This window comes from Oryzias latipes, chromosome 7 (assembly GCF_053564925.1).
Source record: "Oryzias latipes strain Hd-rR chromosome 7, Olatipes_Hd-rR_3.1".
NCBI lineage: Eukaryota > Metazoa > Chordata > Actinopteri > Beloniformes > Adrianichthyidae > Oryzias > Oryzias latipes.
Genome location: NC_136243.1, coordinates 15,367,554 through 15,394,908, shown reverse-complemented (window position 1 = coordinate 15,394,908; position 27,355 = coordinate 15,367,554). Strand labels below are relative to the sequence as shown.

Here is a 27,355-nt window from a genome sequence, read left to right as displayed (position 1 = left end):
AGGTTTGTTGGGCCTTAGGTGTCTGTGACCTTCACAATCCCATACCAGTTGTTGTAATGTAAACGCAAAGTGGCATAATACGTTTGACAGCTTCTCCGTTAAGCGAAACAATGGCCATTGATACTTGGGACAGATGGAATCAAATCCACATGTAGTCACACTTACTTAAAATAAAAAATAAAAACAGAATTTATCCTGAACTTAGGACCACATGATTTAATTAGGTTTCAGGTGCTGGAAAAAGATTAATGCAGTTCATGTACGGTTTGATTTGACTTGTCCGGCTGAATTTAGAGACATTGTTCATAAATGTGTGCATTTTCAGACAAAGAAGCATGACAAGAACAGCAGTGGGAACGGCAAGTACTTCTTCCTGTAAGAATGAAATCTCTGTCTTGTGTGTGAATGTGACTGTTGGGCAAACTGGGCAGGGAGAAGCAAAAACGAGACAAAGGCATGGATTTGATGGACAAAGGCGGATCCTTTTAGGCTCACGAGTTGTTGGGGAAATATGAGTTTCTGTCAGCTAATTGGCCCGAGCTTGAGATCCAGTCATCTCATGGGTGAGATTTCAGACTTGTCTTATCTCCATGTCTTTTCTATCTCTCATAAGAGCAGAGCATGTCAATCTTTGTGGAAAAAGAGGACAGCTGAACCCTTTCTTTCTCAATGTTACAACAAATACTGTAGTTGATTAAACACATAACAGTTTTCTTTCTTTTTTGAACAGAAATTTCGTGCTTTTACATGACATGCTGTTTTGTGCGTCGCAGATCGACAGATCGATACTGGCAAATTCTAAAATTACATTTTGGCTATTGATCACTGTTTCATGATGTAACCGCCGAAAACCCAGAAATAGTTGTGGGACCCAAGGCAATACTTTAACTATTCCTCTATTAATAAAAAAATGATTAAAACAAGTGAGCAAAAAGATCCATGTCATACTTAAAAGAAGTGTATGGCTAAAACGCTGAAACAATAGACTGTGTGGAGAAGGTGGTTTTGGACAGTGTTTGTCTTGGATTAAAAGTCAAAGTCAAGTTTCCATGTCTGTGAAATTTTCAGGATAATACAGACATGAAAGGATTTTGGAGTTGAAAGTAAATTTAGTTTTAGAACCAACTGAATATGAGATTTCCATAAAGTCCTTGAATAATTCCTGCTGGAGGCCTGAAATGACAGCTGGCAGCAGTTGATTAATAAAAAAAAAAATGATGTCCTGTATTCCGCTGTCACTTCAAATCCATATAAAGCCATAGCATCCTGACTTAAGTAACATTTTTGTGATAGTTTGATGTTTAGTGCTTTGATTCTTACAGAGTTTCTGGTGAGAGAAATCCTACCTCAATTAAATGTAGATGACATTTAATGTTTCTCTGTGGATATTTTTCTGTAATATCTTTCTGACACAAAGCAGATGAAGACAACAAATCTAACATTCATGTCTGTACTCTTCAAAATGTGAAAATGTATTAAGAATCAAGAAGACCTGGAGTCTGACGGCTGCACAATCGGACATGACATTTTTAATATCTACTGTCTGCTAAAAAAATAAAACATGACGAATAAAAGAAGAATAGTAAAGAATTTAAAAGTATGTTCAATGGGAGAGTAACCCCCCCCCATCCAGTAAGTTTGAGTACTCCTGCAGCTTTGTGTTTCGTGAACAGAGAAGAGAGAAGAAAACTTTAGCAGTGGGCTTTGGGAACAGTCTGGAGTCTTAGCAGTGGGGCTGCTGTAAGGTCACCATCATGGGGGTGCCGTCACTCTCCGCTCTCCTTGGCTGGGCTGTCAACAGTAGGGAACACACAACCTTTAGCATGGCTAATTAAGTGGACGTGCAGCGTGGACGTCAGAGGTTACTGAGCTCGGTTACTTAGCACTATGTCCTGTAGCAGAGCGCTCATATGCAGTTTGTCCCCCTTCTACTAATGCAGTTCTCCACATTTGTACCAAGCCTCTATACGTCTTAGAGTTATGCTAAAAGAGGAAGTGTAATAAAATCAGCGCACATACAACTCTCAAGGGTAAAGCTACAGGAGGTCCCATATGCACCGTATATCAACACGCACTCATAGCAACAAGTGGTTGGTCACAATCCGCCCTAATTAGGACTGACAAAGATAAATGCATTTTATCTGAGTCAACATCATGTCCAGTCTTTATTTTGTTTAGCACATGCAGCTCCATCCGTACACTTTAAGTTGCAGCACCCTCTTTTAAAATAGTGCTTTTCGATGGTCTTCACTTATTGGTTTCTATGGTCAGGGGTGGCCCATCATTGTAGTCATTCAAAGTCAAACTACTACATTCTCTTTGGTAGTATTCAAGGCAGAGGGCATGCTACTAAAAGGTACAAAGCCACCCTCATGCCAGCTCAATCTGTCATGGTTCCATCCTTCTGTCTGTCTTGTTTTCCATCACTTTGTGGTTCCAACTTTTTAATTCAGTGATGAAGGATGAAAAAAAAATGCCTGAAATTGGAGAATCTCATAAAGTTCCTATTTGCAGAACAGAAACGGATTTAAAAATAAATAACAGTAGTAATTTGTTAAATAAGAATTACATATATATTAAGATTTCATTCTGAAAATTAAATTGTTTTCCTGTCATTTTAACCCACCACTTGTAGCAGGCCCAACTATGCCCCACTAGGGTGTTCAGGAATACAAATCAAAATACATTTCAACTTGTTTTTACCTTTGAACTTAAAGGAGTTTACTGTAACTTCTGCTGATACTGGATCTGACTTTTTTCACTGTTCAAAAACTTTATGAAATATTTGACAAAATACTCAAAATTTGTCAGTCTGATCATGACACTTCAACCCCCGCACACACACACAAACACAAAAACACACATGCAAAAAAACAACCCCCATTTGACGTAACCCTGGTCCTCTGCTACTTTAGTCATTTATTGCAAGCTCTTGTACAAAAATATGTAGCATATAGAAGAGATATAGTAAACAAAACAGAATGCTGGCGGAGCAGCTGCTGTAGGTAACATTGATTTTGGGAGCAGGGAGGCGTTGAGGAGTGAGAGGAGTGTCCCCAAGAGAATGCCTCCTTTTTCAGAACAGTCCTGTGACCAGCATGCCAAGCAGAAATGTGAAGAGAAGCATTGACCAGCTACTGGAAAGCATCACTATCCAAGATCAATGCCAAATTGATCCCAGAACTATGTATAATGTAGGCCAATGAACGTCTTGCCTTGGTCTTTCCAAGTGCTGGATGGAACAAGGACACTGGACTGCAGTAGCTTAAAGCGATCCGGTAGATGTTTTGGCTGGACGGTACACCTGTAGGAATGGTTTACTCCCAATTTAAGGTCTATGTTATCAGGGTGATTATACTGGACATACACAAGGGTTATGGTGCATTTTTGTGCTCTCAGGGTTGTGTTTGATTGATTTTTTTGCTTTCATATCACTCTGATGCATATAGATCACTAAACTGCAGGAATGTTTGTTGTCTTTTGCAAGATAGTGGGCAACAAATCTGTTGCCTTTTCACAGTGGAGAAACAAAGTGGACAGAGTGTGCTTTACACCTCTCCCTGTCAGCAGGGAAGCCCCATGCAGATTGTAACGAGCAGCGTGCTGGTGAGGGCGTCTTTTAAACCCAGCACAGGGACTCGTAGAAGAGCCTTTCTCCTCATCAACAGATGCCAAGAGCAGCTGTCAACAGCATATTCTATTGTTGCTTACTTTCACTTTCCAAACTCTTCCTCACTTTTTTCCTGGTCGTCTCTCTTAGTTTGTTCTCCCTTTACTCGGTTTTGAGCATTCGTTTTAATTGCATGTATGCTGCCTTGTTTTATGAAACACCTTTACTATAATGATAATCTTAAGAGCCAGTTGAAGGTTTAAGCTTGTCAAAATCGGTCCACTTTACCCCACTATTCTCTTTAGCTTAAAGAATAATGTGGCCATATGAGATTATATAAATGCAATGTGTGGTACATTATTCCAGGAGCATTAAGAATTCATGAAGTATAAACAACAATACAAGAAAAACCGAAGAAAAAAAAAAAAAATTCAGCCAAGGTGCTTTTGCTTGCAGAATCAAACCCAAGCTCTCCTTTTTTAATCACCATATCTTCACACTTCTACTGTTTTAAATGCATTTCTTATTGTCAAAGGGAGAAAAATATAAAACTTTCTTCCTCGACTCTTCTTTTTGATTATCTTCTCCATTTTCAGTTGCTCCCACCTCTCCTCCGCCTTCATCCTCTTTTCCAGTGCTCATCTCCATCTGTGTCTAATTGCATTACTTTTTTTTTTGTGCCTGTGTATGTAATCTTGTGATTGCCTGATGCTTCAGCAAACTCCTCTGCCCTCCTGAAGCACACCAGCAGTCCATTTGTGCATGGCCCTGGTCAGGTTGGTTTTCCTGGGTTGCCCTAAAGGAAATATCAGATGACCTGGCATTCCACAGTATAACCCAGTCATGAGGGAGGGCTCCTCTCACCATCTCCCTCCTTTGGCTCTCATCTCATCCACTTCCTGCTTTCAATACAGGGCAAGGTCAAAGCTTTGAGGATGTGTTCCCTAGATTTTACCATAAGGCAAGCTGGAGGCACTGTGCTCAGCTCTCAAACCAGACTTAATTTATTTTTTTTCACGTCTTCCTCTCCTCTCATATTCATTTCATTAGCTCAAGCTTTTACTGCAATCAATACTGTTGCTAAACTTAGTTTTTCTAATACAGTTATTCATTAAGTGCATTTTCATTAGTGTCACTAGAGTACCAGTATAACTGGAATAATACTGTAATGGACAAACATGTACAGTAATTTTGAGCTCTTTGTGTCAGCGTGTGTGTTTCAGCGTGTGGTATTGTCCTCATAGATGTCTGGTTTTGGCAGACATCAGCAAACATCATATGGGGTAGGCTGAGTCATTACTTCAAGGTCCTACATGTCTGGTAAATTGCAGATTTTTAAAACGGGTAACAAATTCCACAAACGGTATTAAACTTGTAGGTACCGTTATATCCACACCGCAGCATATCTGGATGCTTTTTTTTTATTGTCCTCATAGCTCATTTTATGTCAACTAAAATGCAGTAATTGGAAAAAAAAAAGGGTCCTTAGATAATTTAGAAGAACTCAAAAGTTGATGACTGAGAGTCTAAACAGAACAGCGTTTGACACAAATTGACTTAAAGATGTGTCCATCAAACTCTACTGCCATGTTTGACTGAGTTTTGTGGAATTGGGAGAGTTCCACGGAAATAAATCTGATCATGTCTACAAACAACTTTTGCTGATATCATCACAATACTTGAGACAATCACTGTACACATTGTGGGACTTCCAGTGCATCTGCCCTTTTTTGTTTAAAGTTTCCTGCTCTTGACGCAAATACACAAAGTGGGATGAATATGTTAGTGTCATTTCTGATTTCAAAAAGGTAGACTTCTCAAAAGATGATTCTCTCTCTAGGGAAAATGTTATACCGCCAGAAAGGAACTATCTTTTGAAAAGTGCGACAGTAAAAGCCAGTCATCTCAAAATGAAAATTTTCTCACGGTGGCTTTCCTTTTCACCTCGGTGGTTAGGGAGGGAAAGAAAAAAAAGACCTATGCAAGTTAGATGAGCGTATGTGGGGGCTATATAAGCAACTAGGAGACACGTTGACGAGTACAGAAGTGACAGCCCCCGAAGTGGATGTTAATAACGTTCCATGCGTAGACAGGTAACAGTAATCAGGCCATCCGATTGTAACATGGCAAACAGAAACACAAGAACGCTCTTGCCTCTCTATCTCTATCGGCCCTCAGACTGATCTGTCATGTTCTGATTGTGGCCTCCTCTACTAACAGTGTCACATCTCTTAGAGAAACAAAAGAAACAAACTAGACGGGTGTTAGAACAAACAGCTCCAGGTTGTTTCTTACCCCAGAAAATGAAGGGATCCTTTTTTTTGTGCCATTTAGAGAAAGCATTGTTCACACTCAGACTCAGCTTTAAAGCAAGCAAATGCTTATTGTTATTTAGCACAGGCTTCTGGGACTTTGCCTTAATTTGAGCTGTGCAGAACACAACAGTACAGATTTTAGTAACATATGGAGACAAAACCTGGATCACGTCAGCGGGAAGATGAGGGAAAAAAAGGAGTTAAGTAAGGAAGGAGTGTCTATAAACCTATGCATTCTGAGAGCTAGGACTAAATGTTCCACCAGTTACAGAGAGCGAACCAGAGGCTGTGAGGTCAGCAGATAGTCTTGAGCTCGCTGACGGCAGCTGGCTTGACTTTGATGCACCATCAGTGTTGAGCACACAGCCTAGTCCCCCCACCCCCCTGCCTCTCTCTAACCCTCCAGCGTGTTTGCTCAACCTTAACGCGCTAGCCTCTCATAATGCCGCCCATGCAAACTTTGTCTCCTTGCAGCTGTTTAATGGCTGCACGTCTGTTTTTGTTTGTTTCCTCACCATAAGATTATTGCACCTTTATGGCTGGTCGGGGGCCGGAATAATCCCTGGCATCTGTTCACAAAGGGAGGGGTGAGCAGAGAGCTAGAGATAGAGGCGCCCATCTTTTTTCTTGTTTTGTTTAATTTTTAAAAAAATACGAGACCATGTGGCCCCCTATTTCACCTGCTGCCACTGAGGCGGAGGCTGTTGCTGGATTTTAAAGACAAGTGTGATGAAGGGGCTGTGTGTTAACAGAAACAGTAGTCTCTAAAGAAGCTTCCAGCTGCTGTTTATTCCACCTAAAATGACTACAGAATAGCAAGGATTAATAGAATAACTGCTAGAGTCATTTATTTACAAATGCATAATTAAAAAATAATGTCCCCATTTGATGAGCAAAGAAAAAGTATTTTTTTCCTTGATCATGTTTTTTTTCTTCAAGTATTTTTTTTCAGTTTAAAACATCTGGACATTCTCACTCTTTACTGTTGAAACAGTGTTTTTAAAAATATATATGTTTTTCAGTTTAAAACATTTAAAAATAAAGGAGCAGATCTGAGCCTTCCTTGTCAGTCTAATCTTTTCCTTAATTCAAGACTCCATCTTGTTGTAGCTTTAGTGCCTCTGGTCGTTATGGCAGAAGAACAGGAAGTTAATCAACACAGCATTATCTCCCATCCTGCACCTGGAGGCAGCGGTTCCAGTCGTGCTACCACCCCCCTTCCTTTTGGGACCCCTGCCAGCCTGGGAACCCCTCTAATCGCAACACCCTGCAGCATCTCTGTGGGCTATCGCCAGTGTGTAGTGTTTGTGCCAGGTTGCTTCTGTGACACAGCCTCAAAAAAGCCATTGGGTGGCTGTTGTAGCTGTCAATAGTCAACTGGTCGAAAAAGGAAGAAAGAACAAAACGCAAACAATCTAAAAGTATATTTTCTTTTAAGTTACCATGATAATATGCCCCTAGTTCTGTTAAAATGTATATTTTATATTTAAACATTTGCACAAAATAGAGTTGTAATTGTACTCTTTTTGAAGTTGACATTAATGCTGCTTAGTTGGATATTTTCTTTCATCTAACAAGAGTTTTAGCCAGAGGAACAATTCAATAGAGAAATATGACTGGCATTGGGAATTTTGGGAGATATTAGCGATGATTACACTGAATGGAATCACATGATTTTGTGTCTAAAGAGACATTTTGAAGCCTTTTTTTTGTTCTTTTGTCTTAACCATATGGTCATCCACACCTGGCCCTTTGAGAAAATGTCAAATAGCCAGGAAAACAAGACTGACATATGGGAGGATTTGGGTGCCACTTAGTCAAAAGGCCACACCTCAGTTTACAGGGTCAAACCCAAAAGACACTAATGAGATACGGTAGAATTAACTCTTATTACATTTGTCACCAGTATATATATTTAAAATATATACATTTCTGCTTTTTTCCATGGAGATTACTTGGGTAAAATGAGCTCCAGCAGCTTATGTTTTTTAATGAGCTTCAATCCCAAAATGAAAGTGTTGTCCCTTGGGTCGTGGTCCTCTTAATCACCTGTCCGTTAAACCAATATCCACTAAAGTGCATGTGTTACCACGGCTTGATGAGCTGCATTAAACTGAATTTTTTAAAGATCTTTTTTCTAATATATAAATTGAAATGGTTACAAGATGTCTATAATAAACAAATAAATACAAAACATCTTGACTTACATTGGAGTCCATTTGTTTTCCTTATTTGATTTGTGGGTTACCTTTGCCTTTTGTAGATATGATTCACTTGGTATGGAAAAATGACATAACAGCATTATCCTTTTCACAGTCCAGAGGTTTAACAACCAATGTCCCCTTAACATGGTACAGCCCAAGGCTTGGTTTAAAAAACTTTTAGTACCTGAGGGTTTTTCTGAGAAAGAAAAACGTGAGCTGCGGCTAATATAGCCTTTTTTTGTTTTGGCCTTGAAAAAATCTTGAAACATTAAATGTACCATTAAACTTTTAGAATATCATCTCTGCTTTCGTTGGTACCATCATCACAACCATCCTTAAAGGTAAAAAAATGCCGAAATAACATGTGCACCGCTCAGAGTAAAATGAGTTGTTCAGTGACGATACGTGATAGAAAATGTGTTGGTGCTTCAAAATGTTGAAACGTACATTCTTATATAATAGTAATTTCCTCTTTTTATGAGAAATAACATCAAGTTTCATCCCATTTTGAACTTTTTTTTTTAACTTTCTCCTGTAAAAAATAAGTTCTGTCACTTACACTGACCAAAAATATATACGCAACACTTTTGTTATTGCTCCCATTTTTTATGGTATGAACTCAAAGATGTGAAACATTTTCCACATACACAAAATAACCAGTTCTCTGAAATATTGTTCACAAATTCTGTGATAGTGAGCACTTCGCCTTTGCCAATACAAACCATCCCACCTTGCAGGTGTGCCATATCAAGATGCTGATTAGACAGCATGATTATTGCACAGGTGTGCCTTAGACTGGCCACAAGAAAAGGCCACTCTGAAATCTTCAGTTTTGTTTTATTGAGGGGGTCAGGGGACTCAGACAACCAGTCAGTATCTGGTGTGACCACCATTTGCCTCATGAAGTGCGACACATCTCCTTCGCATAGAGTTAATCAGGTTGTTTATTGTGGCCTGTGGAATGTTGGTCCACTCTTCTTCAATGGCTGTGCGAAGTTGCTGGATATTGGCAGGAACTCGAACACGCTGTCGTATACGCCGATCCAGAGCATCCCAAACATGCTCAATGAGTGACATGTCCGGTGAGTATGCTGGCTATGCAAGAACTGGGATGTTTTAAGCTTCCAAGAATTGTGTACAGATCCTTGCAACATGGGGCCGTGCATTATCATGCTGCAACATAAGGTGACGTTGTTGGATGTACGGCACAACAATGGGCCCCAGGATCTCGTCACGGTATCTCTGTGCATTCAAAATGCCATCAATGAAATGCACCTGTGTTCGTCGCCCATAACATACAGTATGCCTGCCCATACCATAACCCCACCACCACCATGGGCTATTCGATCCACAACATTGACATCAGAAAACCGCTCACCCACACGACGCCACACACGCTGTCTGCCATCTGCCCTGAACAGTGTAAACCGGGATTCATCCGTAAAGAGAACACCTCTCCAACGTGCCAGACGCCATCGCATGTGAGCATTTGCCCACTCAAGTCGGTTACGATGACGAACTGGAGTAACGAGCATGCAGATGAGCTTCTCTGAGACGGTTTCTGACAGTTTGTGCAGAAATTCTGTGGTTATGCAAACCGATTGTTTCAGCAGCTGTCCGAGTGGCTGGTCTCAGACGATCTTGGAGGTGGACATGCTGGATCCGGAGGTCTTGGGCTGGTGTGGTTACACGTGGTCTGCGGTTGTGAGGCCGGTTGGATGTGCTGCCAAATTCTCAGAAACGCCTTTGGAGACGGCTTATGGTGGAGAAATGGACATTCAATTCCCTATCAACAGCTCTGGTGGACATTCCTGCTATCAGCATGCCAATTGCACGCTCCCTCAAAACTTGCGACATCTGTGGCATTGTGCTGTGTGATACAACTGAAGATTTCAGAGTGGCCTTTTCTTGTGGCCAGTCTAAGGCACACCTATGCAATAATCCTGCTTTCTAATCAGCATCTTGATATGGCACACCTGCGAGGTAGGATGGATTGTCTTGGCAAAAGAGAAGTGCTCACTATCACAGATTTAGACAGATTTGTGAACAATATTTCAGAGAACTGGTTATTTTGTGTATGTGGAAAATGTTTCACATCTTTGAGTTCATACCATAAAAAATGGGAGCAATAACAAAAGTGTTGCGTTTATATTTTTATATTTTTAGTCAGTGTATAATTATTAGGATGTCTGCTAGTGTCCCAAATGCTTTTTTTTGCCCACTTATGTGATAATAAAATGGTAGGGTATAGGCTGACATGATCCCTTTGACATGCTGACAGATGGATACAGTGTGCAGGGTGAGCTCGAGAAACATTAAAATGTTTGAAGCATCTATTTACGCCAGTGGCAGGTTTATTTTTATTTTTATTTTTTTATTTTTCTGTGGATCTATTACGTTTCTTTGTACATAGCCCACTCCAAAGGATCTACAGCCTCTTCCAAAGTAGGAGAACGCATGCATCTCAATATTGTGAGAATTGTGTGTAATTATTATTCAAAGGTTAAAGAGAGGATTGATACTTGGAGGAGTGTCAAGGGCAGATCAAAGGGATTTGGGAGAGGATTGGACCTAAAATGTTAAAAGCTGCTCACTCTCAAACACAGAGACGTCAATCTCTTTGAGAGCACCTTGATGTTCTCAGAGGAGAACTTGATCAAAGCTTTCATAACAAAGATGGTCTCAGAAGATGGTCTGACCTCAGCTGCATCCCACTTCTGCCTTTCATTTCACTTCTACCAGGGTGCGTTTACCTGCCTGAACTCCCAGGCGTTGCCCAGGTCTCCATCTTTGCTGTGTTTGTGCTGCTGGTTAGACTGTCTGAATATCAATTAAGTCATCTCATCAATGTATTACAAACACAGGAGAGCAGTGATTAGAGATGACAAATGTAAGCCTGACTCCATCCTTTTCTACTCTTCTCTCATTTTCACAGGAAATTGCAGCTTACTTGATAACATTTGAAAAGCATGAAGAATGGCTAACGACATCCCCTAAAACAAGGTAAGACTATTGCACTCCAGCCATTTTGAATACACGAGTTAGTTTAGGAGTTATTGCCTTACAAATATTTCACTCAAAAAGCCAAAATTACCATAATTTGTTTTACATATTTATGTAGCACAGTTTCCCAAGCAACCTCAAGCTCCAGAGGGGAATGAAAAGTTCATAGTTTACTGATACATTATAGAATATTAATATTGCCCAATAACTTCCTTTTAGCATGCCACCAAAACAGAAGACAAAGGAGCATGTTTGCTTTGTATAGCCAGCTAAATTGGTATTATCTGTATTTGCACATTTACCACTCCAAAATGCAGAGCAGATCCCACCCACATGTGGACAGAAATACAAAGAGCTGCTGTGATCTTTTGAAAAGTGGAGTAGTTTCAGCCTTGCATTGAATCTCATATTGTTTAGGCATGTGGATAGAGATAAATGAAAAACACATCCTATTGATTTTTAAGAAATGTTTGAGCTGGTTTTGACTTGTAGAAAAGTGTGTATAGAAAGGTGTTTGCACATCTTTGGCATTAAAAAATGACACATTACATGCATCATTCCTATTCTAAGCTATACATATTTATGCATTTAGACCATTTTATTCTCTGTGAGTTGGACTGGCTATGTTGGCAGTATTTGCAATCCCCATCCATGTGCAAATGGACTCTGGGCTTTCTGACATAGAAGCCACTGCTCCCCCCTACCCTTCTCTTTTCTCATGCCTCAGAGAAACATTGATTATAGTTGTGCATAAAGACACTGCCAATTAGAATATGTTCTCCTGTGTAATTACAGTCTGTAAAAGCTCTATGCTCACCTCTTTTTTTATTTATCTTTTTTCTTTTCTTTTTTATCATCAATGTCCCTTTACTTTCAAGGACTGGCTCTCCAAACCACCAACTTGAATCTAATGTCAAGCTTATGCAACCATAACATACACCTGGTTCAGTTATTATTAAAGTCACCTTCATCTGTATCTCTTAAATGCATGCTGTCTCGTGGCAATGAGGTAAATAAGCTCAATTAATACAATTCAAATCTGTATAATGAAAAGACCACCTTGTCAGTGTTAAAAACGTTACAGATGTCAGAAATTCTTTATTATTCCACATGAAAACTTTAGAATGTGACATAAGAGATGTTTGCCTTTCTCACAAAGATGCTATAGTTGTCTCCTCTGAAGGTCAGCAGTACAATGACCAACATACTGTTCCACCATCTTGGTCTTGTCTTAGTGAAGGTGTTGATATTACCTATGTGTCCCTAGGGAGCATTTCCAAGAGCACACCAACAGACAACACCCCTGACAGCACGACAGCAGATGACAAGTTATAGCAAAGCCTTAAAATCAGGACAAGTGCATGTGCATGTGTCTGCTGGTGTGTGTCTTTCCTTTATGCATGTGTTTGTAGACAAGACAGACAGGGAGAAAGGTTGTGAAGTGTTTTTATTTTTCTAGATGTCAGTGAAAGGGTAGGGTGTAGTGATGGATGTTGGGGGCAAGAAAGGTTGGTAGGAGGTGAAGGGATGTGTGTGATTGATTGGAGGTGATTGATAGTCGGCCTCTACATGAAAAGCTTTCAGTTGAAGGTCACATGTAAGAGGCCACACTTGGGGCACCTGTGGTTAAGTGTTGCCTTATCATTTGTCATCACAAATCTTAAGGTACGTGTGGGCGGGTCTGACTGTGGCTGTGCCATCATCATCTCTGTTTTGCGGGATGACCCCCGTGGGAACAGGTTGAGGAGGCTAATGCCTCCCTAGCCTGCACTGCTGGATTGGGTCAGCAGGGTTATGGTGGGAGGCAAAGATAAGCAGCGGTGTCATGCACAGAGAGGCCCGACGCAGCAAGGATGCACTGCATGCATGTAACATATTTGACACATGCAGGTCATAAACATGGGAGTGGACCACTTCACAAGCTCAAGAAGCTGACGCCAGCTGTTTGACCAAGGTGACACCCAGTGCAGGACATGCCCTGAAAAGCGATGCCATTCTGTCAACACAAGGGAGAGAAGATTAAGTGAACCAATTGCAAGTGCCCACAGGTGTATTTTTATGAAACGTGTGTTGCTGCACATGAGCAAAACCAATACAGTAACATCTTTCCCTTTTTCTCTTTGTTTATCATTTCCAAATCTGATGCATGCCAGGGGAGAGTGGTGGAATGCTGAGTGATTGATGTGCTTAGCTCTAGTAATACACATTCCCTTTCAGATAGGAAGTGCAACAGTGCTTAAAATCAATACCAGTGTTCTCCCACTGACTGCTCAGACAGCACTACAGCTAATTCAGGCCGCACCTGTCAGAGCTGGGGAAATCTTTCCCCACTCGGGCCTTACACTTTAATCTACACCCACAGCCTCAGTGGCTTCCATTTCCATTAAAGCGAGAGCTTTGCATTATGGCTCTAATGAAGGCCACAGCCAGGCTGTGATTTAAGATGGCCGTTACCTTGCACCTTCACTCCACAGGAGGGGACCCACTTAAAGGCACAATTAGTTTTTTTTTTTTTTACCACAGGTTTCTAAACACCTATGCTAGCTATTTTATTGCCCTCTTTAAGTATATTTTAATGGTACTCGGGCTCAAAGAAATCTAAAGGTATCAATAGGAGTTTGGTGGAAACTAAAAGAAGATAAAGGCATTAAATCTAAGTATCAGGAGGCACATGGTCCTCCAGTTGAAAGCAGGCATCCATTGTCCATTATATTTGACCCAGGTTTCCTCTTGTGGTGCTTTTTTTAGGACTTTGAATGCAGATGGAGTGACTGTTGTTTTTTTTTTAAATATTTAATGGACTCTTGTGTGATATACAGACATATACAGACATGCAGACATATACAGACATCCCATTATAACAGTCCGTAACTCATCATTGGATTTCATTAGGGACAGTCAGGCATTAGTGTTTTACAGTTTGTTTTATGGTACTAGTTGGCTGCAAATAATCTCAAACCACAGCAGAAGAGCATGCATCTCCTATGGGACTGACATATCTGTGTATTTTTGTTCACCATCTCAAATCTGGAAGCTTTATTTACTTTTGAAAAGTGAGTTGTGGCCTCTGTTGACATTGACTTTTGCTCAGGTCCCAATGCATACATTTACTCATGTGCATGCAGGCACATGACCACAACACACGCTCTGTCTCCCACACTCTCACACAGATTGTATATTGAAACCATCAAACAATAAGCTTCAGTCCTCAGAGGGCACTACGGCGACACTGAACCTAGCTGCCTCGGTGTCCCAGCACAATAGCCCTCTCTCCTCCCATATTCATATCCACAGCAACGGTAGCAGCGGCAGTGGTGCTCCAAAATGAAACCAAGTCCCTTTAGACAGCTTCTAAAGACAATGCTTTTATTAAAACCTACAGCAGTGGCACCGCCCCAGAGGCGTGAGTACACCAACAACAGAGCAGCACAGAACCGAGAGGCAAGCTAAAATCTGCTAATGACTGTTTGTTTGCCATTGTGCATGGATTCAACATCTTTGTAGAGAACTTGTTTGTGTGTGTCTGTGTGTGTGTGTTTTCACACGTACAGATATAACTGGCTCCATAAACAAAGACCAAACTTAAGATATATTAACAATGTATTGACAATGTATTGATGCATTGCAATGATATAAATACAATGTGATACATGACAATGATGGCATATATAAGTGTGTGAGTTGAAATATAAACAGGGTGTGTTCCATGCCTTCGAGTTAGTACCTCGACGAGTCTGCCACTGTGAAAGAGAACCCTCCACCTTCACCCCTCAAAGCTTAATGTGTTAACAGGATTTCTGTCACCAAGTCTGGCACAAAGTATGGAGACATGCTGAACCCTCTGTTTATGTGTGTGCATGTGCGAGTTGTGCCTTAGACAACGATGTGATAGTGTCTGGTCCTGATGTGTAGTGGCACTCTCTTGCTGGCAGAGTTTCAGTGCTGTGGAGGAAAGGACAGGAGTAGCAGGAGTGACACGGGAATGGAAAAGGCACAAAGAAGGAGGGTAAAAACAGCAACAAAGCAACGAAGGATGAAGAGGCATTCAATAAAACCAGTGGGTTTACGAAAGAAATACTTCAGGCAGTGACCCAAGCCTGATTTCAGAAAAAGATCTATTGTATGAAGTAAATTGAAAGTGACACTTTGTTAAAGAATCATATCATTGTTCTTTCTTCTAATTGTCCTTCTATTCTTTTGTACTTTTATCCAAAGCCGTCTTGGGTGAAACTTTAGTTTGCTGAATAGGGACACTTGGTTATTCCGACATGTCAGGCCCTGAAGGACACTGTACCCCGCTGCTTCTGCAGAGGCAACAGCAGTGACAAGGACAGCGATGCCCACCTGGGGCCATAGGAGCTGGGCGAAATACAGCACAAGAAGCAAAGCAGAGAGGACAGGGGCTAGGTAAACCCAGGCGGCATGAAGTAAGAGTGAATGAAAGAGAAAATGAAAAATGGTCATTGAAGGAAGAGTGAATTTGATTGAGCGGGAGCAGTTTAGAAAATGGAAACATGTCGATAAGAGAAGCGAACAGACGAGATGGAGATGGGAGGGGTGGTGATGGATAGGGCAAGGGGGAGAAGGAGCAAGGGGGGGAACGGATTTACGCAAATAGACACAAGAACAGGAGAGAGATGGAATAGACCGGGATTGAGCTGACATAAAAAGAAGGAAAAAAAAGAAAGGTAGAGGGAGTAAACAGTGGGTAGGTGTGAAAGGAGGTGAAGATTGAACACAGAGACAGAGGAGTCCTGTGGTTTTGAGGCACAGGATGGGAACATTTAAATGGTCAATAGATTTCAGCTTACGTTGCCAAGTCCAAGGGCCTTAAACTGCTAGCCAACTTAATAGTGCCTCATGTTTGTCTGCCCTCTAAAGTAATGCCCAATCTGAGTTCAAGGAAGCAGTTTGAGCCTGAGGCAAGTGGAAATGGACATGTGACTGGATGTATGCTGGTTCACATCCCAGCTGCTGTATATTATACTGGCCAGTTTGCCCACAAGAGACCATTCAATAGAACATAGAACATCATCCAGCTTTATCGCCTTTATTCCCTCTACTCTCAGAGGGGCTGTTGCTAAAGGCCAAGAAGAGCAGGCTCGGTCCAGCAAATTAACATGTTTTATGATGTGTCCTTTTTTGATGAGAACTGAAACTGAAGCTATCTAATTTAAGCCGTCCAAGTTGGAGAAATGTACAAAGGCGGCACGGGAAGTAGTGATGCCTATAGTCGAACTCTCTATGCCAATTTGGGGGAAGAGGTGGAGGGTGAGCAAGGAAGGCAGCCAGTAGCTGGCCACAGGAGACAGAGGATAAATAAATAGAAGAGGAAGTTGATGTCAAGCAGGTGTTCAAGGAGAAAGTGTCAGCCAAGCGGGCCGAGATGGGGAGAACTGCTGCCTCTGCAACCTGATAATAAAGACTTAATTCAATTAGCGCTTCTGCACTGGTGAGCAGCGTGCAGCATGCTGGCTGTCATGGAGCAGGCCGTAGACACAGCTGAGCTCACTCTCAGCCGCACACTCTCAGAGACAACCAGCTTCGCTCTTCGCTCTGCTCCCTCTATCCTCCTGACTCTCTCTTACTCACACAAAGTAGACTCAACGTATTATTCACACCTGACTCACTGAGTGGTCCAGACACTAAACTCTGCCAACATTGCTCCTACACACACCCTGACACTCACAACCCTCATCTCTGTACATCATCTCGCTCCATCTAACATGCTCACCCCAAATCTTTTTTTCCCTTTTTGTTATTTCGTATTTTTTGCCCTCTACGTCTTCTTGTGCCATTCTCTTACACCTCATCGTGTTCTGTCGTTGCAACATTTTTGCACGTTGGCTAGGACAGTATGGAGTGTGACTCCGTATCCATATTTTCAGCCCACTGTGCCCTGGTTCCCTGTAGGGTGCTGTCCTGTGGGCATATGGTGTATGTTAGCAGAGCCCTGTCCTTTAGGAAGTCCCAAGGGGCAGTTAGGTAAAGAGCTGATTACAAACACTTCTCCAGGTCACGTAAAATCTGCTGTACCACATTGCTTTTTGGGTGTGGTCAGAGAGGTTATGTTACTAATCACAATTTCATGGAGTCAGGCTGCTGTACCAAACAGTGAGGTTTTTAGAAGTACGACACATATAGAATAGTGGGGTGAGGAAGACCAAGAAGTAATCCAGGAACAGAGGTGGAGGAGGAGGTGGAGGAGGAAGGAAGGAAAAAAAAGCAGGACAGGACACACAGTTTCAGTGATATTGTCTGCTGTTATGTAAAGAGAAGGAGAAAATAGGTCCTGGATGGCTGCCAGAGAACTGGGTGACTAACCGGCAAAGAACAGGCACAACATGAGTGTGAGGCACAACACACACACAAACACTGGCACACATTCTGTCCCATTTCTTCGCCCCAACTGAGTCTCCCAGTACAGGAAGTACAGCAGATGATAAGTTGCCATGTGGCACCATCAAACGTGCAAAAAACGTGAAATGACAGGACTGACCCTTTGCATTTGTTGTCATTAAGCTCTAAAGACAGTGCAACAACCCAGCTTGCTGTGCACCTTCTGCATAAAGATGCCTTCAGGTTCACAGGCTCCTTATTTAGATAATGTTTGCCCTTCATCCATCTGGCCAACTTCCACAGTTTTTTTTAAGACCTGTTTGATGTATTAAGTTTCTAAAATGTATTTGTCGCTGAGCTCTTTTGAAGTTGTTCCCTAAACAACTCGCTGCCTTATGAGAGATCACTTGAGGTGCAATTCACTCATCTTTCCTGAAAGTTTGACTGTTGATTCATTATACACAAATTAGATACCACAGGCCCCTTCACCCCACCCACCTCCCTAGCTTATACTTCACTCAAGACAGGTCCCATACTACTTTAACTGCTTTATTAAAGGTGGGAGAGGTAGAATTTGCAGGATAGCCATGTATGAATTTTACATTACTGAATTAATCAATTCAGATATAAGACAATTGATAAATTATTCACGTCTTTTTTGTCATGCACATTTGAGAATAGTGCACTGCAGGAGAGGTGAGAACCATCGCAGATTAGAAGACTTTATATTCATGTCTTTTTAAACTGAGGTAAGAAAAATAGCTTTCAGCTTGACATCATTTTAGAACACTAGAACATTTTAAAAGACCCCTTCCTGCAAACAATGTGGTTTTAAAAGCTAAAGGAGCATGATTCCACCTGTTATTTTTTGTCTTTTTTATCACCTTGTTATACTTGGGCTCTAAAGTTTGACTCTGTCATATTTTCAAATCTTCATAGTTTCTGTGAGCAGTCAATCATCTTTATATTTTGTGTTTGTTAGAAGTCAGCTCCCAGGAGAGTTATGGAGGCACACCAGCCAAGTCGTTAAGTCATCCCGCTTCTGTTCCAAAGGAAAGAACTGGATACAGTATTATGATAGGGATATGATTATGTCAGAACGGACATGAAGGCTTTTAATTATTTACAGGTGATGTGCCAATTGAATTGGCAATGAAGTGGCTCGTAAATTATCCCTTCTATCTAATCAAGCGTCTAGCAGAATGATGGAGCAAGAAGTGCAACAGAAGCAGCTCTCTTTCTGTCTCTCCCTGTTTGCAGTATTCATTATTTTTTGGTGTGGGTTGCCTGTACTTGCACAGTGGGGTAATGACACTATCCAGATGACATTGGTAGAAAGGGAAGAGATGTGCCAGTGAGCACAGGTTTAAAACCCTTTCACTTCATCATTGCTTAGTGCTTTACTGTGCTTTATGTCACCAGACAATGACACAGTGACAGCCAAGCATCAAAATCTGCAGCACCAGCACCAAATGTGCACCCTGGTTTTGTGCTTGTAGGGAGAGGAAAATAGAATAGAGCCGACATTGACATCTGCAATGATTAAGAGACAGACTAAAGGAAAGACAGGGAAATAAAGGGATGCTGTAATGACTGTCAAGGCTGTGTTCCATTTCAGACCTCCTAACCATAGTGATACTTTTCAGCCAAAACAAAGCCAGAGGCCATTCACTGACTCAAGCATAATCCTTGCAAGACCTGTGAGGCAAAGTTAAATGTTAAATGAAGATTTGGATGCCCTGCTGATATCACCAAAAGACCAGGCACGAGTGATGCAAACTAACAAAGTATTTTTAGAAGTATAAAAAAGAACAAAATGAGGGATAGAAAATGTCTGAAACATTTGAATACAAATTTTATTGCAAGGAAAATTACAACATCGTGAGTTCTGCTGATATTTTATAAACCTGATGGTTAACTTTCTTTTCTTGAATGCTCTAAAATAATCCTAAACTTGAGTCTATAAAACAAAGAGTAGTTTTCTGCTTAGCGTCAGACCTTTATTCATAAAACCAGGTATAATAAAAGTAATAAAGTGTCCTGTCTGCAATGAAAAAGCAGAATTTTTATATCATGAAACCATTTTTAGTTGAGATTTAAGTCTGTTAACTTTATTTAAGGATGAAATTCTATTTTTATGTTTTTTAAATATTTCATTGTTGTTCTGAAGCTGCCAATAATGGATGTCAAACACAGTGACTTTTTTTAATCAATTTTTTCTGAAGCTTGTTGAAATTCCCTTTTCTTTTTTATTTAACCAAACATGCTACTGACTTCTTGCTGACCAACACAGAGCCCTTAAAATTTCCTGGCTATTTCTCTCGCCTTTCAGACATTTGCCGGGATCTCATTCCTGCATTTCAATTTTTAATGCTTTTCTTTCGTCATGCCTTGAATGCATCTTTAAAGAAGCCGTCCAAATTCTCATTTTAAATGTTAGTTATTTTGTATTTATACTATTTTAAAGTTGCATTGAACCTTTTACACATCAGTGCAGCAGAACCACATCAGAGAGTGTGCTGGTTAGCACTGTCAGTTAATAGAGACAACATTTCTAAAAGGTAAAAAACTATAGGTGCTTACAGTTTTTCTGTCGTCTTTTATTTTTTTTAAATGTGTCCTGAAAACGTTTTTGTCTTGACTGTTTTTCTTTCAACTTTATGTTTACCTTCTTTTTTTTGCACCAACTAACTGATTGAACAGTCTTACACTTTCTCAGCTGTGTTGGGTAATAGTATATTAAACCTATTTTAAGGAAACAAAGACAGGGATTTGCCTGCTCCACCTACTAGCAATAAGATCCATATTTACTTCTAGCAGTGCAGAGTACAGAAAGGGAACGGAGTAAAGAAAAAAATAGAAAAGACTGAGATGGCAAAGTAAAAGAGAACTGAGATCAAAAGTGAAACGCAAGGGAAAAAGAGTGTAACTCTATGTTTTGATGTTCTCTAGCTAGGGATTCATACTGAGAAGACAGTGAGGTCCGGTGTTAGTCACAGCCTATAGCTTTCTTTCTTTTTTCCTAAAGAAGTAAATCAGGAAAGCCTGCACCTACAATTAGGGCATCTAAGGATTAGTGATGAGTGGGATGTTGGTAGGCCTTTTTTTGTTTTGCCTTTAGTATTTCTCAATTTGCATTGCAACAGTGGATCCGTAGCTTTTTTTATTTCAAAACAAAAGCATCACCAACAGTGTAAAGAGGGAAAACACAAGAGAAAAGGAGCACACATTAATAAAGACATTGTTTTTTGTGCTTTCGTATGGGTTTACAGTCCTTAACTTGCATTTCTTCCACTTTTCCCGTCACACACTCTGGGAGCCTCTTTACCCTGTGTTCTCCTGTTAATTCCTTTATAGATGCCAAATCCCCAGCAGCCCCCAAAATGTCTGAATGTCCCCTATCTTTGCTTTTATTTCAACTGCATTTCATTTTCTAACTAGCAAAAACATGGCTCACTATGGGAGACAAAGCATTTGGATTATTATGGGTTTAAAGCACTTAAAAGCTTTTGGCTATCCTGACATTAGGTGACTCAAAGGTCCAGGGGAGCGTGAAAGCATTATGTTCCACTTTCAGAAAGAAGCAAGTCCCAGATGTGTTTGGTTGAGTGTTTCAAGTGAACCTGTGTACGGTTCATGTTCCACATGCACAATTGATATATACTGGTTTCAGCCAAAGAAAAGCATGCAAACTATGTTTTTCTGTTCCAATAAATACTACAAAATTCTGAGATGGTAACCTTTTGCTGTGCTTGCTGTATAGGTCACCTCTCAATTAATGTCATGCTAGCCTGTAAACCTGTATTTGGTCTTTTGTAAACCAAGTTGTGCGTCGGAACTGAGAGCAAAGTTAAAACCTATTGAGCTGCTAATTTTGTTTCTTCTGATCTCTGTGTGGGGTGTGAAACTAAACTTCCCTATGTCCTTTTCAATGTTTTTGTCTTTTTTAAATAAAGTAACAGAGTTTAATGTAATCCTACATTTAGAGCTGGTACTTTAAAGTACATTTTCTACATTACATTCACTTGAGGATCATTTAAGGCAATGCATCATCATGTTTGATATTGGCAAATAATTGCACAAAAAGGTTATATTCTGCATCGGCCAGTAAAACGATTTCTGGCAATAAATCTTGCTGATATAGATTGGCTTTGACTCTAACCACCATGAGCAAATCAGCAATCCTCCAACAGTTTCAGATAGAAACAACAAACATCATGTTTGCTTGTTAAGCACAATAGCTTCGGTTACATGGGCAAAATATCTTGATCGGATCAATGGTCGGATTAAAATTCAACCGTGTACATGGGCCCAGAAAAACTTTTTCCGATTAGAACAAACTTTCACATGGGTCACACTTTCTGTATAATAATAATATAATATACGAGACGATCTTCCAAGCGTGTTTTTATTAATGTTATGAATATTATAAAGCGCCTGTTCGCTAATCATTTTATGTTTTAACCTGTGTGGTCAGTGCTTTTTTATGGAGCCAGTGGGGCGAGAGCGGAGCGGCGCTTCGCACCGGGCCTCCGCAGAGCAGCCGGTCCGTCCTGTTTGAGGTCTAAAGCTTTCTCTGAAGCGAAACACCGTCCATGCATGACGTAAAACCAGAGCAGCAGTGACACACGATCGGAATGAACCGTTTACATGAACAACGATCGGATCAACAATCGGTATAACCCACCTATCTCGATTGGAAAGAAATTTTGATCCGATCAAGTCTGATCAGGCCAGACTATTCCGAACGCCGTGTTTACATGACGCATTTTCCTTCCGATCAGGCATTCTTTCCGATGACTATATGAAAATATATATATATATATATATATATATATATATATATATATATATATATATATATATATATATATATATATATATATATATATATAGATTTTTTTTTATCATTATCATTGTTAGCATCAGGTTTGAAAATGTCATTTTAGAGAGTATTGTCAATAATCCAACACATTGAAAACATTGTTACCAAAAGGAATATAAACAAGGCTATGTTTATTTTAATTAAATTCATTTTTTTAAAGTTATATGTTGTTTTTATATTTAAAATAGTATAATTTGTGCATTGCCTTTTTTAATGTAATACAATTCAGATTTTGTACTTGGTCCTTAAGTAGTTGTTGTCAATAACTTTTTTACTTTTACTTAAATAATAATTTTACTTTAAATATTCATTCCTTCATTCATTTTCTATTCTGTTGTATCCCTTTTGGAGTCAGGGCTGCTGGAGCCTATCCTGGCCACTTATGTGGTGAAGGCAGGGGGACACCCTGGGCAGGTCGCCAGTCTGTTGCAGGGTAGAATGTCCACAATCACACACCCATGCACTCTCACACCTATGGACAATTTAGAGTTGCCAATTGACCTATGAAGCATGTTTTTGGATGGTGGGAGGAAGCTAGAGATCCTGGAGAGAACCCATGCATACATGGGGAGAACATGGAAACTCCACACAGAAAGGTCCCCCATTGATGTTCTGTTTCAGCTCCCCCAGTTGGACTTGAACCAGGGGCCTTCTTGCTGTGAGGCAAGAGCACTAACCACTGCGCCACTGTGCAGCCCCTAATTTAAATATTTTTATGTACAATTTTTGGAAATTTTCCCTACATATAGGGCTTGTTGGTTTGGTAAAGATTTTTGAGCCCTAATTTGTGATTATAGGTCAGTGTATGGCTGCTCACTTTGTACATAAAGGAAAATAATCTATATGAAAATGGAAATTTTAATATTTTGAATAGAGGAGTATTTATTGTTCATTTGAAAAGGTGTAGTTGCTTTTAAACATTCTAGTTTTGTACTTTCATAAATGCGAGACTGCTCTTTCTCCAGGTGACTTGTCTTGTACCTTTTGCACTCCTGAGTCTTGCTCATGGCAGACAATATTTACTCACAAGTCTGCAACCATCAGGCTCTGTATCATAGCCTTTCAAACTGACTCTTTGGAGTTCTCTCCCTTAGGTCACACATGGAATTTGAGAGCTTTTCCGAAGCAAAGAGGTGTGACTCGCCCTGAGACTCCCAGCTTGTCTGTCTCCTCACCCTACTTATTTCTCCTCACTCTTTTTTCCCCCTGCTTTGCTCCTCCATTCAACAGTCACAGAACGCAAGCTCAGCAGTAAACCAATTTCATTTAGTATGTTTTCCCATTTTTATCCATTCACAGCCTGCTCAGAGGTTTCAAAAGCTACATGGCAGTGTTAGTGGAACCTAATTAAGGACCTCTGATTTAATTCACGTAAATCAAGGAATCACTCGTGATTGTGGATATGAAAGGTAACTCATGGCATCCCCTTCTTTGTTCTGCTGCAGATCAGTGTTGAAGGACCTTGCATTAGTGTTAATATTAATGTACTCCACCTGTTGGACAATGAGAGTGCCAGGCAGGATATTTAAACACACCACCTGTGGCTTCCCTTAACTGATAGCCTTAGCTACAGGACCCCAACACTCAGAGGGCTAGCCCCCAGCAGATCAGTATGTACCCAAAGTCTTCTGCTCTATAATTGCCTTTTGGTTTCTTCGTTGTTCTTTTTTATTTTGCCTTTTGCATACAAAAAGCCGCTGATGCAGATTCCCAGTTTTTCCAAAGGTGTCTCTGAACATAAAATGCTTGGCGCAGGCTGCTGCACATTTACTGTAAACCCTTGAGACTTTCGGATAAATTTTAGCAAGTCTGGCACTGTGATAATTTCAGTCCGTTCTCACAGGAGGATTGAAACAAATGCTGAGCAGCTTTTTTCTAAGCCCTCCAGTGAGTGACTTGAATGAGAGTGAGAAAGACAACTCCCTGGCATTGTTCTGCACTTTTCAGAAGCACTTCATAGCCAGCCGGGATAGCAATGCTGTATTGAGTTGAGAGGGGGCAGAGGAGCTGAGAGGGACCCGGGTTGGCTGGGGTAACGGATTGCGTGCTGGGAATGTCTAGATGTTCAAGGATAACAGACCAGACATAAGAGAGGGAAGGAGACTGGCTGAGGAGTATGGGCCAGAGGGAGGCCATGTCCAGGCCATGGCTGAATGGGCGCTTTATCTAAAATCACGTTTAGCTGCTTTGGACCAAAGCTTCTCAAGGCTAACGACACTGACAGTTGACAGGAAAAGCAGCCACTTTGTGGCCAAACACACCATCACTCACATGCTCCTAGTCAGTGACATCTCTTTTCTTTTTCTAACTTAGCTGTCTACTTAACTGATTCCATGCTGTGATGCATGAAAGAGAATTTGGTCTTGTTCTTTTTTTAACTTTAAAACTGTCTAGAAGAACACAGATTGCTGTTGTGAAAAGTAGTTATTTTTTATTTTAATAAGATAAAATGACAGACTGCATTCATTTATTAATTTAGCAGTTTTAGAGGTTTAGCTGCATAACAAGTGTATGTAAAAATAAGGACTTACCATTATTAAATATCTTCATTGAGCACTTTTTAACAGAATTGAATGTAGTGATTGTTTTCTAAATGAGTGTATACAGTTTCTTCTGAAACGTTTTGTCCATCATTTCTTTAAAAGTTTTGTTGACTAATAACGTTTTTTTTATTTTTTTTTAACCTACATTACACCTTAGGGCAATGTTATATTCAAAATAAGATAACTTTTGGAACACTTTTTTTCTGTGAATCTGCATTTTTATCAACTTTTTTGGAATCTAAATTATTGCAAACTAAGCTTTCGGAGGTCACGTATGAATCTAGAACAACTCAGTATTTAGATAGTCTAAGAGCATTTATTATCAGATTGATTGAGTGACTGATTTCTTTTTTTTAATAAAAAAAAAAAGAAAAACAATAAAAAATAGGAATTGGTACAAACAGAAGTCAACAGAAGTTTAAAAAAGGTGTAGGACAAGGTAAGACATTCATTGAGTCCTACCTTTTTATTTGTAACTCCAAAGGGCCTTCGTCATGTGTTTACAAAGCTCAAATCATGACCTCTCCACCATCTTGAGTGAAAAATTACATGCTTTGTCTGTCCTGCTATGCTGTGCTTTCATTTCTGCCGAATATGGTATGATTCATGATGACCCAACATTGCCGCTTTGGTCTCCTCTGTGAAAAGGACATTTTTTATACAACATTTTTTCTATATCTGTCTTTAGGGTTGAAGATTGTTTTAATCCTTATCTCCATTCTTAAAGCTATTGTTGAGCAACGGAGCCCTTAACAACCTGAGATTAAGTTGCTTTTTTTGTGGATGTATAGTTGTTTTATTTGTTTGTTTTTTAGGTTTTCTGTGGTCTTAAGGTTGATCTACTAAAACAGGGGTCTGCAAACTGAAACATTAGAAGAGCCGTTTGGAGCACTTTCTTATTGATCAAAACGCAGCGAGAGCAGTTAAGTACCACCTCAACATTTAGAAAAATAAACTCTATTCTTGTTGTTGTGGCCATCAAGCCATTGATTTGTGAAGTGTAGCTTTTAAATATTTTCAATAATTTAATTGTAATATTTCTTTGATATTACTTTTGACAGGAACAGATACAAGGTTCTATCAAAATAAAATACATCCTGTGTCAAATGAGATCCCACTGCAGTAGATTTGCAATTCTATTTTAAGAATTTGGCTCTGAACAGCAACCAGATATGAAATAAGAATATGGGGTTTAAACGTATTCTAAAATAACCACTCTGACCATATAGATCAAACCTTTTACCATCATTTTGATTAGTTATCTGACTTGTTTGCAGGAATGGTAAAATTGTCAAAGCCTCTAAATTTAGTGCTCAGCAGTAGTTAAAAAAAGAAATTTTTAATCATGTCAGATAACCTCAGTTTAAAAATCTTAAAAAAACTATTATTTACTCAAATTGGTAATATTTGTCTTCAAAACCAGAGAGCTTCAAGCGAGGAATAAATGAGCAGTAAAAAAACAGATATATGAACAATCATTTTTAAATTAGTGTTCTTAGATGTTATCCCCCCACATTCACAGTGAGGTTTACAAGCTCCAAATCAGCCATAAAAAATCTTTATAATGGTCATCATGTGCCAAAATGTATTTGTTGCATCTGGTTTCTACTTTTTCATATATCTTTTAAAAGGGAAAAATGTTTATTTATAGAGCTAAATGTTCCTTTTTAGAAATCACATTTTAGTTTAGAAGATAAACTGTCCTTACTTTTATAAATGTGTTTCTTATTTATTTGTATTTTTAGGAAAACAAAGACATCACACATTTTAATGTGCCCAAGTTTCAGATACATTTTCTAAACTTTTTAGTAACCAGGTGAATCTCAAGTATGTATTTAAAAAATAGCATGCTGTTTATCTTTGTGACTGCATGTTTGCTTATCAATTATGTCTGCTAAGTTTTTCTGTTGGAAACACTGGTATTCAGGTAACACTTCTCTCTCTATTTTAGCAGTTTTGTGACATTTTATTAAAAAAAGTCATGTGCAGACTGATGTTTTCGGTGTAGGATTCAGTCCCCCTCTTTTTACCCCTCATTATGCCTGAGCCCTAAGACAGTTAACAGGACGTTGGAGGCATTGTCGCGTTGGCCATATGCTTTCTACAGCTCTTATCTGTCAGGATGTCAGGGCATGGCGGGGGTGCACTTCTCTGCGAAAACAAAGGAGAGGAGCGCAGCACGACAGGAGGGCCTCATTACCGACACACCTCACCAAAAAGAAGCCCAAAGATGGGCGGGAAAACATACTGAGCTATGCGTTTAGAAGCAGAGGGTGAGCCATTTAAAAAGCACTCAACCCAAGCTACTGCCCCTCCCTTCGCTCACAGCTCCATTATCACAGCAGAAAATATGACACATGATTTTTTTATTTTATTTTTTTAAGTTGAAGCTTCAACAAATTAACAATGTAATTAAGGCAAACAAATTGACTCCTCTGTGGGGCAATTTCTTAAGT

At 39.9% G+C, this 27,355-nt stretch overlaps 1 protein-coding gene across 7 annotated transcripts in view; it reads left to right on the top strand.

The window, feature by feature from the left end:
- camta1a (calmodulin binding transcription activator 1a) overlaps positions 1 to 27,355 on the top strand; it is a 357,406-nt gene that overhangs the window by 171,635 nt on the left and 158,416 nt on the right. For 5 of the 7 annotated variants that reach the window (XM_078950301.1, XM_023956772.2, XM_023956777.2 and 2 more), the window contains one exon: positions 11,065 to 11,132. Coding sequence is in view for 3 of the 7 variants with exons in the window: in XM_023956772.2 (XP_023812540.1) it covers positions 11,065 to 11,132 (68 nt within the window). In the remaining 4 variants the exon portion in view is untranslated. Of the gene's footprint in view, positions 1 to 11,064; positions 11,133 to 23,914; positions 23,967 to 27,355 lie in introns of those variants that run through there. The other 2 variants (XM_078950304.1, XM_078950303.1) reach the window with 2 other exon arrangements.